Here is a 17,760-nt window from a genome sequence, read left to right on the forward strand (position 1 = left end):
CACGGAGCGCCACACCGCTCCTAGCCTCACACTCCCGGCACGGAGCGCCACACTGCTCCTAGCCTCACACTCCCGGCACGGAGTGCCACACCGCTCCTAGCCTCACACTCCCGGCACGGAGCGCCACACCGCTCCTAGCCTCACACTCCCGACACGGAGCGCCACACCGCTCCTAGCCTCACACTCCCGGCACGGAGAGTCACACCGCTCCTAGCCTCACACTCCCGGCACGGAGCGCCACACCGCTCCTAGCCTCACACTCCCGGCACAGAGTGCCACACCGCTCCTAGCCTCACACTCCCGGCACGGAGCGCCACACCGCTCCTAGCCTCACACTCCCGGCACGGAGCGCCACACCGCTCCTAGCCTCACACTCCCGGCACGGAGCGCCACACCGCTCCTAGCCTCACACTCACGGCACGGAGAGTCACACCGCTCCTAGCCTCACACTCCCGGCATGGAGCGCCACACCGCTCCTAGCCTCACACTCCAGGCACGGAGTGCCACACCGCTCCTAGCCTCACACTCCCGGCACGGAGCGTCACACCGCTCCTAGCCTCACACTCCCGGCACGGAGCATCACAGCACTCCTAGCCTCACACTCCCGGCACGGAGCGTCACAGCACTCCTAGCCTCACACTCACGGCACGGAGCGCCACACCGCTCCTAGCCTCACACTCACGGCACGGAGCGCCACGCAACAGGACGACTCCACCCAAATTGCCTGGAATGCGCTCGATCTTGTCAAGTCTTGTAAGCTAAGCAGGTTTGAGCCTGGATAGTGTGTTGATGTAGACCTAGGCCGACTGAGTCACGTGTCCGGGCTTGATCCTCGGTGGAAAAGGTGGCGACCCCACAGCATGCGCTAGCCGCGTGTGCCGTACACGCACGCAGTGGCCATGCGCGTGAAACCCGCGGCTCTCATCCGGCGCCGTGTCCGCGCTGCTGGGCCGGCGGCAGCGGCAGCAAGGGGGGTGGCGGCAGTACCACCGTTGCCGCCCGAGGCGAATTGCCCGGAATACATCCTCGTGTCCGCTCGCTTATCCAGCTAAACATCACGCTAGGTTTGCAGGAATAGTACGCGCCGCCTGACCGCAAGATTAGCATTCCGCAAGGCGCCTCGCCGCATTCTTTTTTGTTCTCTGCCGGTGGATTAACCCTTGACAGGCACCGGCCATGGCGCTGTTTGTTTATTGTTAGCCACGCATTTGTGCGACTTCGGGCGGGCGGGCGTTTGCATGTGAAGGCCTTGAACAAAAGACCTCGTTGATCCCAACTCTTAAGTGGGAAATCAGCGCCGAGGACAGAGGGTACGTGCGAAGGGCAAGGAGAGCTCCAGCAACACAACATAATAATTAATCAGCTTGTTTCCCTGGGAAAGCCTCACCGAGTCTCAAGTCTCTTTTTCAAGAAGGTCCTGCCAAGTTGGTCAAAACAGGGTGCGATGTGTGTGATCCCAATGAAGGAATTTTTTGTGAAATTTTCAGCACTGGGATGATTGTTAGGGAGGAAACCGGAGAATCTGGAGGAAACCCATGCAGAACGAGGGGAGAACATACAACCTCCACCCGAGTCAGGAATGGAATCCAGGCACTTGTTTCTGTGAGACACGAGTACCACCTCCCTGGTAATTGAAGAAAAGTGCCTCTCACGAGAGTGTAAGAAGAGGCACGTGAGGAGGCGGTGTGAGCAAGGAGGGAAGGGTGGCGCAGAGGGTGAACATGCGGCGTCCTTTGACGAGGTCCGTGCGGGATCAGGCGGCTCCGCTCCGAGCCCGGCTTCCGCCTGAAGGTGCCGTGTGCCTGTCTCGGCTCCTGGAGTTTGATGCTGTCCATCCTGGGTGATGCGTTGGGATGATAACTCAGCCCATCATCCTTCCAGGTGAATAAAATAGCTACCACTTTGTGGAGAAGTCAAGAGTGTTTTTTCTATGGGGAGACTCTTCCCTGCCATAGGAATGTGGAATTTCCATCACTGATTCTGCTGGGCTGTAAACAGTAGACGTGCGCAGATGGCCCAATTCTCATTTGTGCAGAAAGTTGCCCTGGGGTGCCGGGTTTGGTTTGTGTTTTGCGTGACAATTGTTGTCTGTGTCTTCTCACAGCTTCCCGGTGACCTCAGCCAGTCATCCGAAGACCCCAGCCTCTCGGACTTTGACAGGTGTGCACAGAAAGGAATTACAGCCCACCCGGTCAACAAACGCTGCATGATGTCCCTATACACCTCACTGGTGTACATGCGTGCGTGTCGAGTATGTGGCCTCTTCCAGAGCCGTGGCATAGCGGTTAGTGCACCGTACTACAAACCCCACAACGCGAGTTCTATTCACAGCCGAACATCTGTGACGTGTATCTGAACTCGTCTTGAGCCTCTCCTAGGTCGACCCAGCCTTAAATGTGTACCTGATGCAGCGTGTTAACATCGGTTATGGAGAGCAGTGCTGGCCACATTGCCTCTTCGTGCGCCGTGCCGGCCTTCATGGGTGCTCGCGAATAGCACGTGCCCAAACAATCTACATAGACTACACGGAGGATCTCTGTCGTTGTAGGGTATGTCCTCCCTGCTGGGGAGTCTCGGGGTCGGCATGCCCCCCAATGGGTCAACCTGCACGGGTTTAGCAGTTTGAACCCCCCGGAGGTCACCCATTGCTACAGGTGGTTCCTGTACGGATGGTGCCGGATTTCTCCTCTGTGTTAAACACCTGGCGGCACTGTTTTCAACACAGTGGGGACGCTGTGTCCCAGCACCACGGCCCAAACAATTACAAGCCTCAAACACATCCACCCCTTCATTCGTGCCCTGTGAAGTACCATGTTAGGGGTTCATGGTTAGCCCTGGGCCGTAATTCTCCTGGGCTCCATTAAAATTCACGACCTTTGCAGTGCGACCAACTACCGCGCTCTGGTCAACGTCTGGATCCCTTCGGTGTTTCTGCGCAAAAAGGCGACAGACACACACCACGTGTACCAGGCAAGTGGCAGACACCACAACAACAACAGTCACTACACACATGCACGCCACCTGTACCAGGCAAGTGGCAGACACCACAACAACAACAGTCACTGGTGACATCACCACAACACACACATGCATGCCATGTGTACCAGGCAAGTGGCAGACACCACAACAACAACAGCCGCCATTTCCCACTAAGTGGCGGTGACATCACCACCACACAGCACACACACACCACGTGTACCAGGCAAGTTGTACACACCACACCCCACACACACCGTGGACGTACGCACATACTGCGTACAGACAGTGCAGTGGAAAGAGAAGTGTTGTGACCTGCAGTGTTGTGGGTGGGTGAGTGGATGAATGAGGGGGGGAGTGGATGAGTGCGAGTGTCGGGTGTGTATGTTCTCTCCCTGCTCTGCATGGGTCTGTGTTCTCCAGTTTCCGACCATAGACAAAATAACCATGCAATGTAACCGATATTGGCTAAAAACATCCAATGTAAAAAAATTACCTGCAAATTACTCAGTTGGGATCACACACAGCAGCAGCATCGCCCCCTACTGAGACAAACTTGGCAGGACCCTCCTGACAAAGAGTCTTGAGGCTCGGCTTTGCCGGGTGAACGAGCGTGGTGGTAATGACAAGAGGTATAGAGAGTGGGCAGCAAGGGGCCACCTATTTTGGTTTCAATACATTTGATTATATATTTTTTTCATCCAAAGGAGGGTAAACACCCCGGAACTAAATTTGACTCGGAACTCGGCTGCAAATTTTGACTGTGATTGGATTTGACGTAAATAGTGGTTTGATTGACATCAGAGGCAAACTGCAAATAGAAGGAGATCCAAATATAATCGCCTGATTTTGAAATAAAAAATAATGAGAGTGACGACTCTAATCACTCGACCCCAACGTGATGAATCTGGCTGTGCAGGGTTATTATCCCGAGGTTCATATCGACCCCCCCCCACTCCTCCGCACGCCCCCCACTCCCCCCACGTTAATTTTAGCTTTGCCTGCTCAGCGTGGTCGCCATTTGAAATAGATTTTGTTTATTTATTATTAAGACGTCTGAATCTGTTGGATTTTAGCAGTCGGCCGGAGATATTGTTAACCCTGTATCAGACGCTCATGCCTGCGCATCTTAAAGTGGCCCACACTGTGTGCTGATTCAACTCAGTGTGGGCATGTCATCATAGCACAGTGTGTCATCTTCATGCCATCATCGTCACGGTGAGACCTCTGACACCATCGTTTTGAAACCATAATGTCTGGGATGTCTGTGTGTGAGTCTGTGAGTCTGAGCATTAACCCTGAACCGGGATGATGGTGCCATGCGAACCATTTCCTCATCCCTGCTCAGCACCAGCTGCTGTAAATTACGCTCCCTCGCATTGTCGACGAGTCGCCAATCCCCCCCCCCCCCCGCCGCCACGCAGACGACTAATGAGATTGCGCCGTCTCATTATGAATCCAACGACAGGCACGTTTGTTAGACCCCATGCAAGGCCACACGTCTCGCTCGAAGGCACCGACCACGTCCGTCACCACGGGTCCTTTCTGGCGCCGTCGTTCCGCATTGCGTCACAAATTATCCAGCACCAAGGAGGGGGGGCGAGGGTGGGGGGTGGTGTGCGGGAGGTGATTGGGTGTCGCACCAGGGAAAGGGCAGAGGGCACGACCGCACGGGGCGGCGCAGTGCCACGCGGTAGCACGGTCGCCACGCGCCCCGTGTGAGCCAGGGACGGCCCCACACTCGGCGGCCATGATAGTGCACGTCATGTGTGTGTGTTGGTGCGTGTGATGATGGACACTATTTTATGGAGGTCTGGTGATGGTGTGAGCTGTCACGAGTCCGTATCGCCGTGTGAGTGTGCGCGAGCCCCCTTCTGCATCTCCTGATGGGGGGTGGGGGGGGCTACGGCAATCTGTCTCCCAGTGACTCCGCTGGGATGGGTTTGGCGTTTGAGCAATTGGAGGCTGCTGTGTGGAGGGGTGAAATTGCTTTGGATGAGCCTGTGTCACGTCAGCAGCTAGACGTGATGAAGAGGCGCTGCTAGACAGAGAGGCAGCAGTGTGTGTGTACGTGTGCGTCCACACGTCTCCGTGCTCGCACTTCTACGTGCTTGTCTGTGTTGACGTGTGCGTATTTGTGTTTCGTCTTGCATTTTTACAATATGTGTGCAGGTGTGTGTGTGCACAAATGAAAGATTGCTTGTGGGAAGCGGTGGCACAATGTTTAGCACACTGCACTATGCACCCAGTGACCTGAGTTGAGATATTTGGCTCAGCCTTCAATAAGGACCTGGTGCAGTGTGTATACATCACCACTGGATAGGTAATGGTGCCTGAGCTTTTTGCTGGACACGTGTCTCCTCATGCACCGTTGCGGCCTTCTTAGGTGCTCGCTAACAGCACTTGCCCCAAATGCCTGTTAAGGCTATGAGGGGGAACTTTGTCTTTGTGACAGGGGTGACTTGTGAGCCTGTAGGGAATCTCTCCCTGTCCGCCCATCCAGATGGAGTGGGCTTGGGTGTGAGTCGCGTTGCAGTCGATCAATCCCCAGGACCTAATGAAATCTCTACGCTTGACCTTGGCTTGTGCCACTGCGCTGGGACCGATGCCCCTGAGCTAAACCATACCTCCTCTCCATGCACGTGCCTACATCCACATGCGTGTCCCTGTGTGTGTTTGTGCAAGCGGGTGTGGGGAGTGGTCGCCCAGTGGTTAATGCACTGCGCTACGAACCCGTGTTGCGGCGTACTCCGTGTGCTGTAACGGACGCTGCGTGTGTGTGACGCCTAACCGTGCCAGACAGGCCGGCAGCTGTTTCCCACCGTGGCAGCGCATGCGCTCCTGTGTGTGCTGGGACGGGAGGACGCGGGGGGCCCCGATGCGCCCCCGCGCCGTGGCGAGATCGTCGACATGGCCGAACCGCGGCGCGTGGCAGAGGTTCACGGTTCGATTCCCACGGCCACCCTGGTGAATCTGCCAGCGTAACAACCATAGTAATACCGCGTGCCGTCGTCTTCACAGTGAATATTAAAGATCCCTGAACGTCTTTCACAACATTAGGCCATTGTGTGCCTACGTCATGTTTCAAATATGCCCAAGTTAAAATGTTGCACCACAATTTACTCAATTAGGATTGCCCACTTCAGGAATAATCGCCCCTGTTTCATCAGGCTGATGTTCCAGTTCACCCTGCAGCATCCTGAGCTGCAGTTGCATTCAGTCGCTGCTATATGAGGCCTTGCTTTGATGACTACACCTGCTCCCTGTTCTCGTTGCCTGTACCGTGCCCGTGACACATACCGAACATTCAGGTTTATTTTGTTAAACCAGAGGTGAGAACTCAAAAGTTCAGGATACGTCTCATTGGCAATAATGAGCTGGCTGTGCAGTTGTGAGAGAAGAGCAAGTTGAGTTTTGCGTTGCGTTGACCTATAATGCCCTCCATTGCGAGCACCAGCTGTCCCAGGCACCAAGGACCCCAGGGGTGAACGCCCAGGTGCACAGGCCGTAGAATTGTAATTTCCCGTCCAACGTGCTCTTATTTGAACGTTTCCGCCTTTTCCGTCCAAGCACTTAATTAACATCGCAAACGAGCTGCCATGTTCCTTCATGTGCGAGGTGATGCCTGACGGCGCCCGATTATATTATCGCCCGCCTGCCCTGCTGCATTTCCCTCTCCCGTACACACGATGCCCGGGCTGCCTGCTCGGGGCCTCGGTTTCCCTCCACCCCTGCGTGTGTGACGGATGGATTCACGAGCCGCCGAGCGAGGCCTCTGTTTAAGTCAACCCGCCCACACTCAGCCAAACTCCGTCCGTGCACGGTGGGCGCTGCCGTGGAGGCGCTGCACGTTCACCTGCCAGCGCGCATCCCCGTCTGCTGGTTCGTCAAGATAATTCCTTATAATCAACATCTTACAGCCATTTATTTTTGTCAGCTGCCTCCTCTGCTAGGTAGGTGTCGGTGGTTCTTGCTCGTTTTGCTGAATTGATAATGGCGTCTTAAATGGTCGAGCGCCACCTTGCCGGTGCCGCTTGTGCCTATGGCGACCACGGGCCACTCTTTGGGCCGGTGGCGCGTGGGCAGCCAAACGCTGCTCTCACCCTGACTCTCCCGCACAGTGCTCACTGTGACCAGGAGGCCTCATGTTCCTTCCCCTATGCTCCCATAATCTCCGAGAGTAGGAACAGCCTGTACTGACCCTAATAATGCCCTCTCTTTACCCAGGAACGCCTCTCTGAGTCTTTTTTAAGAGGATCCCGTTTTCGGGTTTTTGGGTGATGAGGTGCAGGCAGTGGGTCTCTGTAGCCTGTGTTTGACATCTCACTTGCGGCCACATCAAAGGCTCGGTTCGAGCGAGGGCATGAGGGCGCGCCGTGCACGCGTGAACATGTGAGTATGGGAGAGCGGTGGCACAGTGGTTAGTGCTGCACAGCACGACGACTAACCTGGTTCCCGTTCACTACCAATAACGGTGGTGAATATTTTAACCGGTCCCGGGCCTCCCATAGGTCGAGCTCCTGATACGGTGTGGAAACTTTGATGCGAGGGAGACAAAGGCGGATGCGCTTGGTGTTGGCCACACTACCGCCCCCTTCGCCATGTTGACCTTCTTAGGATCCTCCGTGTAGCCCACACAGACTGTTGGGGCAAGTACTGTTAACGAGCGCCTATGAAGGCCGACATGGCAAAGGAGAGGGTCGTGTGGCAGTCACCACGCCTTGCCGCCTTTGTATCTCCTGCGGTAATCATTTAAGGTTGAGTCGATCTAGGGAAGGTCTGGAGCCGGTGTAAATATTTGTCACTGATGTTGACTATGAATGGGAATTGAACTCGGTCGCAGGGTTCATAGCACACTCCATTAACCACTGCTCCACACACACACACAGTGTCACACGAACATACATGCACGTGTTTGTATGTTTGTGGGTTTTGTTAGCCAATTGGGGTGGATTACAGCTGTTGTTGGTTTAATTACAACGTGCCTCGGGAAGGTGATGAGGTCTCTGGGATCGATACTGGTTGCAATCGTTAGTTCCCACCTGGGCGACTCTCTCCGTGGCCCCGAGACCGTGTTTGGCATCGGGAGGCTCGAGGGCGCTTAGGCCCCGGAGACCAAGATCCAATTGAGATGACACTTTGGGAGCAGACATCTGTCAGTGGCCGAACTGCACTGTGAGCACAATGCCCTTGTGATGATGCCTCTTGTTGTCATTCTCCGTCTGCGTTCCCGCCTGGCTTTACGCAGACCCCATGTTCGTGTCCTGTCCGCGCGTCACCGCGTCGCGCCGCCCTTGTGCCGCATCATTGCCTCGAATTGTGTGCGCAGAGGCTTTGTTGGTGAAGGGCGCGCTCAGCCGTCTGCGTCTCCTCCCCAATAATGGCGGTGGGCGCGCGCGAACCTTGGGCCTCTGCCGGCGACAGAGTGGCCGTGGCCACCTCGTCCGACACGGTTAAAAACGTTTGAAGGTGAACTCGGGACCTCGTCCCTCCTCGCTGCGGACGCCTGGGAGGCCGCTGCAGCAGAAACCGCCACCGCTGTGCTGCTGCTGCTGCTACTACTGCCAGTGTGCCGTGCCGGCCTTCACAGGTGCTCGTTAACAGCACTTGCCCCAACAGTCTGTTAAAGGTTTCGGGGGGATCTTGCTGCCAGTAACACACACTACTTGGGATAATGAAGCACACTTAGTGACGCTAATAGCTCCACACACAGAGCGTGTGCTCTGACACTAGAATGCGATGTCATTTCCCATCCTGGCGAGTCGTGCTGCCAGCGCTGCCACGAGTAGCGGGAGATGGACATTGGGGGAGTGGTGACTGTCGGCCATCTCTCTCTACGCAGCAGAGCGACGGGCGGCAGGGGTGGGGGGCGGGGGGGGGGTCATCGGGATGAGGGGGCGGGCTGCTGCCCACCAGAGTGCATGGGCAGCTGAGTTCCAGGCGCTGCAGTGCAAGAAACGGCTTCCATTTAGTGTCTCGAGATGCTGTCACGTGTAAATTCTGCAATAGCCTACATTGCCATATTGTCTTCTCTGGGTCTCAAGTGCTTGGCTGACATCCGTCTCTGTTCTCTGAACTTCATTTCCACAAACGGTCCCTCCCTTCAGCTCTTCGACCATTCCAATCGTCGCCTTCCTCTCGTTTTCTTCCCTTCCGTTCTTCTATAACGTCCCTCGTCATCAACCCCTCCCCTTGCAGAACGAGTCCAGTCCCGTTCTTCTCTCTCTTTCTGTTTACTTCCTCTCTCATTCTTCTTTCATTGATGCCTTCCAAGATTGATATAGACTGTGAAACATCACGGACCTGCAGCCACCAGTGTCCCATACCGTGTCACTGTATCTCTTTCCTGGACACAATCCGGGACCCTGTTCCCACGCGCGGTCATGTCGCACACATTACCGCGTTCCCCCGAGCCCCGTAACCGTGCGATGATTGGCAGTGGCGGTGGTTTTCACAGTCGCTGTGTTTATCACCGCGGAGAGCGCGTGCCGGACCCCGCGGCCGTGGGCCAGGATCGGCGGGGCCGGCGTGCGAGGAGCAAGGCATGCCGAGCTGCTGCTGCGCCGACTGGCGAGAAGCTGCGTAGGTAGTGGAGATGTCAATGTGTAGGCGCCGCTGTTTTCTTGTTGTGCATGTCAATGCGTTCCGGAGCTCGATGGTGCCAATGTCGAGATCTGCTGCTGGCCACGACAAGAGGGCTTCAGCAGAGTGAGAGAGAGAGAGTTTGTGTCGTTTTACTGTTCCTCCTCCTCCATGCAAGGAGCACAGAACCGCAGTGGTTTACTATATGGTCCATAGTCTGAGTTGCATGGCCACAATTCCACTACAATGGCTTGTCTTTAATTATTCAGCCTAGTTATGTTCTGATGATGCGGTTGATGGTTCCACCAGTGTCTTTGAGGAGGAGAAAGAATTTAAAAGCCTGGAGGTCCGATGTTTGGGTTTCGAATTAAGTGTTTATTCTGGACTACCACCTTGTTCCCCTCTGTTCACCAGCATTCTTTCGGATCTGAGTGAGATTCTACGACGGTGACCGCGTGATCCCAGAAGGGGGGATCGGGACTTGAGTTGGCGGCGTGGTGACATTGTTGAGGCCTTGGTTAATGGGTCGGTGGGTGTTGTTTGCAATAAAACGTGTGCACTCCCTTGCAGTGTGCACTGTGAACCCTACTCGACCTGCAGCAGCCATGCCCTTTGGGTGAACACCGCGGCATAGGAATCAGAAACCGTTGTGAAAAGTGCCGGTACACACGCGTTTGGTGTTCTGAGATGCGCAGGAGCACCTTCGCGTACCGGCACATTCCCACCACTGAGTGGCACCGGTTACATATGCATGCCCTCCCTTCCATCATCCTCTCCGGTGGAGAGAGAGGGAGGGGGGACAGCTCCAAAAATAAATAAATAAATATTCAGATTTATAAAGAGACGCTTTCCACTGGGATCGGCCGCGCCATATCGGCAAATTCGTTCCGCGGTTACACTCCGGAGCATCTCGACATCGAGCAGTACCAGTGCCAGGTGCTCGTCCGCGCCATGAGCGGGCAGCGGGGACGCAAGGGCGGCCCTTGGCGGTGGCACCCGTCTCCGCCTCTCTCGCACGGTTGCACAGGCCGTCTGGCGTTGCAGTGGCAGCACCGGCACAGCCCGGTGTTTACTCCGTGCCAGATCAATGTGCGCTTGAGTCACCACCGTCTGAGGTGGGGGGAGGGGTGATGGGGGTTGGGGGAGGAGGGCCGGTATCAAAATCTCACAAACAAAACAAGTCAAAGTGTCTCCCTGCTCCAGCATTCTTCTCCATTGGTGGTCTCGAGACGGTGGTAGAAATTCCACATTCCCTAGTCAACGGTCACTCTTTAGGGCAACCGCTGTTCACTTCCCACAAAATGGTATATATTTTATTGACCTTGGAGGGATGATGGTGATGGGCCTAGTCAATTAGTGCTAAACTACGGGACCAGTAACCGCAGTTGTAGTAGCGATAGAAGATTGAAGAGGAGGCCACTGGCCGCTAGTGAGCGGCTAAGTGAAGTTAATCAATGAGTGGAGTGAATCGGTGAGTGGAGTGAATCAGTGAGTGGAGTGAATCAGTGAGTGGAGTGAATCAGTGGGTGGAGTGAATCGGTGAGTTCCAGGTCATTGACTGCTGCTTCACTTTAAATCAAGTGCACGACCCCAAAAATTACAACAGGGTTCCCGCTTTGGCCCAATTTGTGCTCTGTGCAGCCACAGCAGCAGCAATAAGTGCTGGGAGTTCAAGACGAAGTCTTTGGCGTGGAAACCGAGCTTTTTCAATGCCTCTTATTAGCCAGGGGAGGATTCTAGCCATTCTACGGTGGGTGAGATGAGATCACTGGATCTGAGGCCTAGACTTCACCACCTAGAGGCACAACAACCGCTGCTCGTGATAGACGCCTTCCTCGTGGATTATGTAGATTTATCGTTGAGGGTTTCCCTTCTCTGTGCTCATAGCCAGCGAGACCGGCAGTCCCGGCTGTCTGCATAATTCATCAAAGCCACCTGGCTCACAGACATCCATTGCGAGCGCAGTGCAGGGCTGGTGGTGGGCGGGGGGCAACGTGGTGGCGGCGCTCGCCGGGGCCTCGGCCTCCCTGTGCCGTGCCGTGGCTGACTATCAAAGGGCTTTGTAATGATTTTACTTTTGCTGTTTTGATGCCGAGTTGGCTGGAGCGCTTATTTCTGTGATTATTATCCCAGAGCAGCCACGCTAAATCCCGCTACGCCAGTAGCTCGCTTAAGCCGGGGAATTTTCCCAAAATGCCTTCACCCAATGTACAGCCCTTTAATTAACGACGCCAGCACGGTTCAGGCCTTCAAAAGCCGAATCGCTGCGTTCATGCTTGTGTTGTTGCTCTTCGTGTTTGCTGCGCGTGTACATAGCTATAAAAGCCCTCACATCTCTCCCAGCATGGCTCATGCTACTTATTAATTCTTTAGCTGCCCCGGGCTGTGAATTAATTCTTTGAAAAATTTCAGGAAACGTGAAATGCGATCTTGCATTTTATGATTGCTCTTTCAGTGCCCAGGGCGAGGCAACCCCAGTGCGGTCCGTATTGGCAGCGTATGCAACCCCTAGGAAAAACAAGTGCAGCAGGACGCGTTGGAGTAAACGGGCGCACTACGGGTTAATGCCAGCCGCTTGGGTGGAGACTCCGTCGCCCGATTGAGGCCCGCAGCGAACAACCTGCGGGCATCTGTTTTGACACGAACACAACGCGGCCGATTACAAATGCGCGGCAAATTGCGGCCACGCTGGGACGGCACCCACCCAGGGCCGGTGGCCTCGCCGACCGGGCCCTGCATTCAGGGCCCTGCTCCGCCGAGGCCTCACGTAGGCCTCAGAGCACCCCCGGGTCTTGCCCAGGCCCTGGGACCCACAGGACCAGGGCGGCCACGTTAGCGGCCTTGTTGTAGACCCGTGCCACATAGGCCATGACTGCGCAGATGTGACGCTTGGGAGGTACCCGGCGCGAGCAAGGGATTCAAGCGATCTCGTGTGCTTGCTCGTGTTGACGCAGTCTGGCTTTCGTAGTTTACTTCCGCTCGCTTACCCTGTGGCACGCCAGGGTCACGCTTGCCACCGCTCGGGGACGCGGGAAGGCAGCTCGTGGCAACAGTGTGCAGAGGGCCCATGTTCAAAGAGGCCTCGTCTCCGATGGTGGAGTGGCTTGGCGGTAGAGTGAGCGGCTCGCAATCGGAAGGTCATGCACTCAAATTCGGATTGGGATGGTAGTCCATCATCCTTCCAAACAGATAAATTGAAGTTAACAGCGGTTGTCTTATGTATAGATTCGCCCCTGGATCAGGGCTATAAACAGGAGATGGGCATCATGCCTCGATGCCCATTTGAACAGAAAGTATAATTGGTGGCTCCCGTGACTGCAGGAGCCTGTGGTGTGGCTTTGACCTTTTAGCCTGACCCTGAAAGAGTTAATCTCCCACCCTGGCTCCTCTCTCCAACACCATCTACCTCCTTTACACATCTCTTTCTCCACGTAACAAAATGAAAGTATATTTTTAAACATCCAATTAGCCACACAGCCTTCTCGGGGTGCATCATTTTAGCGGCATTGATTGGCTCAACACAAGAAAAATCTGGACCAATGCTGGTGAACTGCCGTGTGGTTACAGGCAAGGGCCCTCTCTGTTAAATACAGGTGCTCAATTGATGCGTAGCTATAAAACACACGTTTATTTTTAAACTTCAATTCTCTGCTACGATGCCGCTGATAATTTAGCGTTGAGGTTTAGTCGGAATTTTTTTTATTGAAAACCCTGGCAATGCGGGGTAATTAAGCTCGCGGCTACAACGAGCAGGGTCTCACATTAGCGCAACAAAGACTCGCCGAGGAGCGCTTGAGCGCTGGGCAGCACGCGCGGCCTACAGCGGTGGAGGCCGGTGCGGGTTTTGTGATTTATTCCGAGGACGGGAGAGGATTGGGTAACCATGGCAGCAGCAGCAGCCGGTGTGCCGCTCTGGACGGTGCTGAACGCGAGTGCAAGGCCAGCGGTGCGACTGTCTGATTGGTTGTGTGATGACTTCACCTTCGCTCTGTTTAGCACAAAATCAATAAGCAGACAGTATGCCTCAATCCTTCCTATATTTGTCCTCCAACATAAAAAATATATATAATGGAATTAACATAAATGTTTTTGTTCATTCCATTGACACCACAGCTTTATCTGAGTGTGTTCATTGCAGCAGCATTGGTTGACCGTAAGTACAAACTCTGTGTCGGAATTCATTATTCAGCATCTCAGCAGAGTCTGGCTTGCTTAAACCAATCGTGGTGAACTGCCCTATATTTTTCGGGCAGGATGTGTTTAGCACTGTGAGCTCACCAGCACACAATACAACGGTAGTTGTTCAGGGTGGTATTGTTCTATTGTTGATGCTAAGGCGATGATAACCACGATGGTCGTTAGCCCCGCTCCCATGGCTTCCATGTGAAGGGCCTTGGGTCAGTCCTGCAGTGCCCTTGACGGCGTCCGTATTTCTGCTGCGTGGCCTAGCAGGTAACGCATGCTCATTAAACACATTTCTCTTCTGGCTCATTCACAGTTTGCTTTTCATTATTTATTCAGTTCAGTAACTGGCATCTCATTTTTGCCATAAACTTCACACCGTTTCGTTGGTCCCATCGTATAAATGTGACAGCAGGGCATAGTTTGCGTAACGACGCTCACGGGGATGAGATGACGCACGTTCACGTCGCCGCGTGAGAACCATTCTGAGACACTGTGACCTGGGCCAGATTAACGAGCGACAACCGTCACGTCCAGGGTAGAGGCATGGGAGCGCGTGGACGACGCATCCACGTCGCGAGCGTGGCGATCTTATTGTGAATGTAATCGATGAGTCTGCGCGCTATCCCACATGGCCGCTCCTTGTTGGCGTTGTGTAAATCGATCTTGCGGTACTGGTGACCGCACGGAATGAAACGGCGAGAAGCCGGCTATCGATATGCCGCACACACAGGAACGTCCAAAAAGATAAATGCGCCATCGTTACCGTAGTAAAGCTAAGGGAGCTGTCATGGCGATGCATTGGTTAGGACACTGGACTTGCAATCCAGCAGTTGCCGGTCCGATTCCATCTCCCAGCGTGGCAAGTTTCTTAAACCCCCCCCCCACTACCTCTGTCCACCCAGCAGCATAAACGGTCGGCTGGTCATAAGTGGTGGGGTAAAGTGTGGGTACTCTTCCCACCTCTTCCACCACGTCTGGTCAGCGTAGAAGAGTAGTCTAAATATCATCGAGAGCGGGTGTGCGTGCGATGTGTCTGGCGGCGCGTGCGTGACGGCCTGTGCGTGTGTGCGTGCATCACGAGCCGGTATGCGTGCTTGTGTGACGTCTCTGATGGTGCATGCGTGCGAGCAGGTGTACGTGCGTGTGCGGGACGAGGAATGGAACGTGTACCGGCGCTACAGCGCGTTCCGCTCACTGCACCACTCATTGCGCAAGCAGCACCCACTCGTGGACTCCTTCAAGCTGCCGCCCAAGAAGGCCCTCGGCAACAAGGTGGCCGCAACCTCTCGCCCCTCGCTCACTCCTCGCTCCTTACACGCTCGCTCCTTTTATGCTCGCTGCTTCCTCGCTTGCTGCTTCCTCGCCAGTGTTGATGAGGAACGTGGGCCACTGAGGGCGAGGATTGGGGTCTCCAGGGCCAAGCGTCGTGTACCTTTAGCGCAAACTCGAGAAGACACGAACGCGTGGAGGGATGGACACGCTCGGGAGCCGTTGGGATTGGGATGAGGGGGGGCCGTATGAACCTTGGGGGGTCCCAGAGAGTCGGGCTCACGGCCTCGCCCCTCCGCTACCGCGGCTGAGCGATTAACGCACAAACCCCGTGATTAACGTTCCTCGGCGCGTGTTCGCGAGTCCCCACCGCAGGAACTATTTATAACGCTCGCTGATTGAATCTCCTCACTGGCTTCAATTAGTGTCCGCAGTGCAGACGAGCGGAGCCGTGAATGCCCAACTCCACCTTCCACCTCCTCGTTCCACACCGCATTATCCCCTCCAAGTTCCACCTCGTTGCTACCGCATCACCACCTCATTCATGCCTCCTCATTCCACCTCCTCAGTTGTTCAGTCCTTGTCAAGTCTCCCCAGCGGGGTTCTAATCGTACACACGCAGCGAACGTTGCAGTCCGATGTGCAGCCAACGCTCTTACCACGACCTATATCGGAAATTGCTGTTGCAGTGGTGGCATTGGGGGCGCCGCGGTAATGGGCAGCCGCGGTGGGCCCGCTGAGTGGAGGGCGGCGCCCGTCGGCGGCGCATGCCGGCCGGTGGAATGCTGGAAGGGGCTCATGTAGATGGTGCACGCGCATCCAGCCGGAGAGCGACTACATTAATGTGCTAATGGATGGCTCCGTGAAGGAGGAATAATAACAGAGTCCTGGCTGCGGGAAGCGTCTTCACGGGGTCCATTAGCGTCCCAATTACAGCACCCGTGCACTCCCCCTGCCCTGCTCTGAGCGCCGGCGGGCGCGACTCCGCCTCTCGGCGTCACCGGCCTCGTGGCCGTCGCCGCAGCCAGGCCCAGCGCCCCGCGCGCGTGCGTGTGTGTACGTGCATGAACGCCTGTATGTGGGGAACGCTAGTGCAGCGGTGAGCACGTAGCAATATGAACCCGGTAACCCGAATTCGATTCTCGGTCATGGCCACCATTGGTGACAAATATCTGAACCGGTCATGGGCCTCCCCTAGGTCGACACAGCCTTAAATGAGTACCTGGTGTGGTGTGTAAAAAGCACCACTGGGGAGACAAAGGCATCCGGGCGTGGTGCTGGCCACCCTTCCCTTCGCATGCCATGCTGTGCCGGCCTTCATAGGTGCTCACTAACAGCACTTGCCTCAACAGTTTGTTAAGGCTATACGGGGGAGATTTTTGTCTTTGTGTGCATAAGCATGCACGTGCGCGTGTGTGCGTGAGAACATCCGTACGCGTGAGTGCGTGCGTGTGTGCGTGAGTCCACACGTGTGAGTCTACGTGTGAGTGCGTGCGTGTGTGCGTGAGTCCACACGTGTGAGTGTGCGCGCGAGTGCATGTGTGTGCATGCGTGTGTGATTTCGCGCGTGTGTGATTGCGCGCGTGTGAGTGTGGCTCTACCACCTCAGGGCTGTGTTGTTCCTCGCTGGGAGCTGCTGCCCCCCTCGGAAAGCCTTGATCTCCTTGCCGCCCCCATGGAGGCATTAGATACCGTGTTTACTGCTTGAAAGAGAGACTTTGGCAGGGCTGTGGCTTATGTCACGCGATGGAGATTAATTAGCAGTGAGAGTGTGCTTGCTCGCGGAGGTTACGGTAGTTTGGGCTCGCGACGCGGTGACACTGTGGGAGGATGGCGAGAGGAGGGGGGTGCGGCCGTTGTTGTGTTGTGATGGTCAGAGTGGAGTCGTCGTGGTCATGGTGCCTTACCGGGTCCGCTCCACTGCTGTTTCGGTGTGAATCAGTGGCATCGATTTCTCAGTTAAACTCGATTCTTGTGACAGATGCAGTGAACCACGCACGGGGCTATCGGTCGTTTGAGATGAGGTGCGCGTAACGTGCCGATGTTGTGATTAAGCCAACGGCGTAGACACGACCGCGCGGGAATCGAAGGGAGACATTACAAATGGAGCGGTGAAAAACCGAGTGAGTGCCTCTCGCTGGGTCGAGCTACGAGCCCGGCTCAAGAAAATTCCACAAAACGCCAGGATGGCTGGGCGGCTCAGCGGTGGAGCGAGCAGGTCCCGAGTTCACATCCTGGATGTCGAGGGGAGGGGTTGATTCGGCTCATCATCCATACCTCCAGGGTCAAGTGCCACTTTTTTGGGAACATCAACAGTGGATGTCCTGTGGAGAGACTCTTTTTCCGTGCTCTTGTAGCCTCGCTCGATTGCACGCAGCCACTCTCCCACTCATTCAACCTCCGACCCACTCACCACACCGCAGGTCACCTCACTTCTCTCTCTGCTTCTTTCCTTGCTCTGCTCCACTTGGAAATTCCCTACCATCGTCTCTTTTTTAAAGCTCTTACAATAAACTTGCTCAGTTCGAGAAATGTGTCAACTCTCATCCGTTATAATTTTAATAGCTGCTTGTTGCTGGCCACTTGCCGTTTTGGGCCTTTGGGTCCTATGCTCAGCAACTGAGTTTTTTTATTAGAGCACTGGCTGTGCGGGGCACTAGCGCAGCAGGAAACCGGCGTGACTCTGTGCACTCCCCGTGTGTCTCTGAGACCGCGTGCGCTTGTGCTGCCTCTGTGTCGCTGGTGGTG

At 55.3% G+C, this 17,760-nt stretch overlaps 1 protein-coding gene across 3 annotated transcripts in view; it reads left to right on the forward strand.

Moving 5' to 3' along the window:
* SNX29 (sorting nexin 29) overlaps positions 1–17,760 on the forward strand; it is a 68,137-nt gene that overhangs the window by 40,062 nt on the left and 10,315 nt on the right. For all 3 annotated transcript variants that reach the window (XM_076073676.1, XM_032970424.2, XM_076073678.1), the window contains 3 exons: positions 2,105–2,160; positions 2,883–2,970; positions 14,875–15,015. In XM_076073676.1, coding sequence (XP_075929791.1) covers positions 2,105–2,160; positions 2,883–2,970; positions 14,875–15,015 — 285 coding nt within the window. The remainder of the gene's footprint in view (positions 1–2,104; positions 2,161–2,882; positions 2,971–14,874; positions 15,016–17,760) is intronic.

The sequence above is a fragment of the Petromyzon marinus genome, chromosome 43 (genome assembly GCF_048934315.1).
Source record: "Petromyzon marinus isolate PM22_M1 ecotype Great Lakes invasive population chromosome 43, UKy_Petmar_22M1.pri1.0, whole genome shotgun sequence".
In the NCBI taxonomy this organism is placed as follows: Eukaryota; Metazoa; Chordata; class Hyperoartia; order Petromyzontiformes; family Petromyzontidae; genus Petromyzon; species Petromyzon marinus.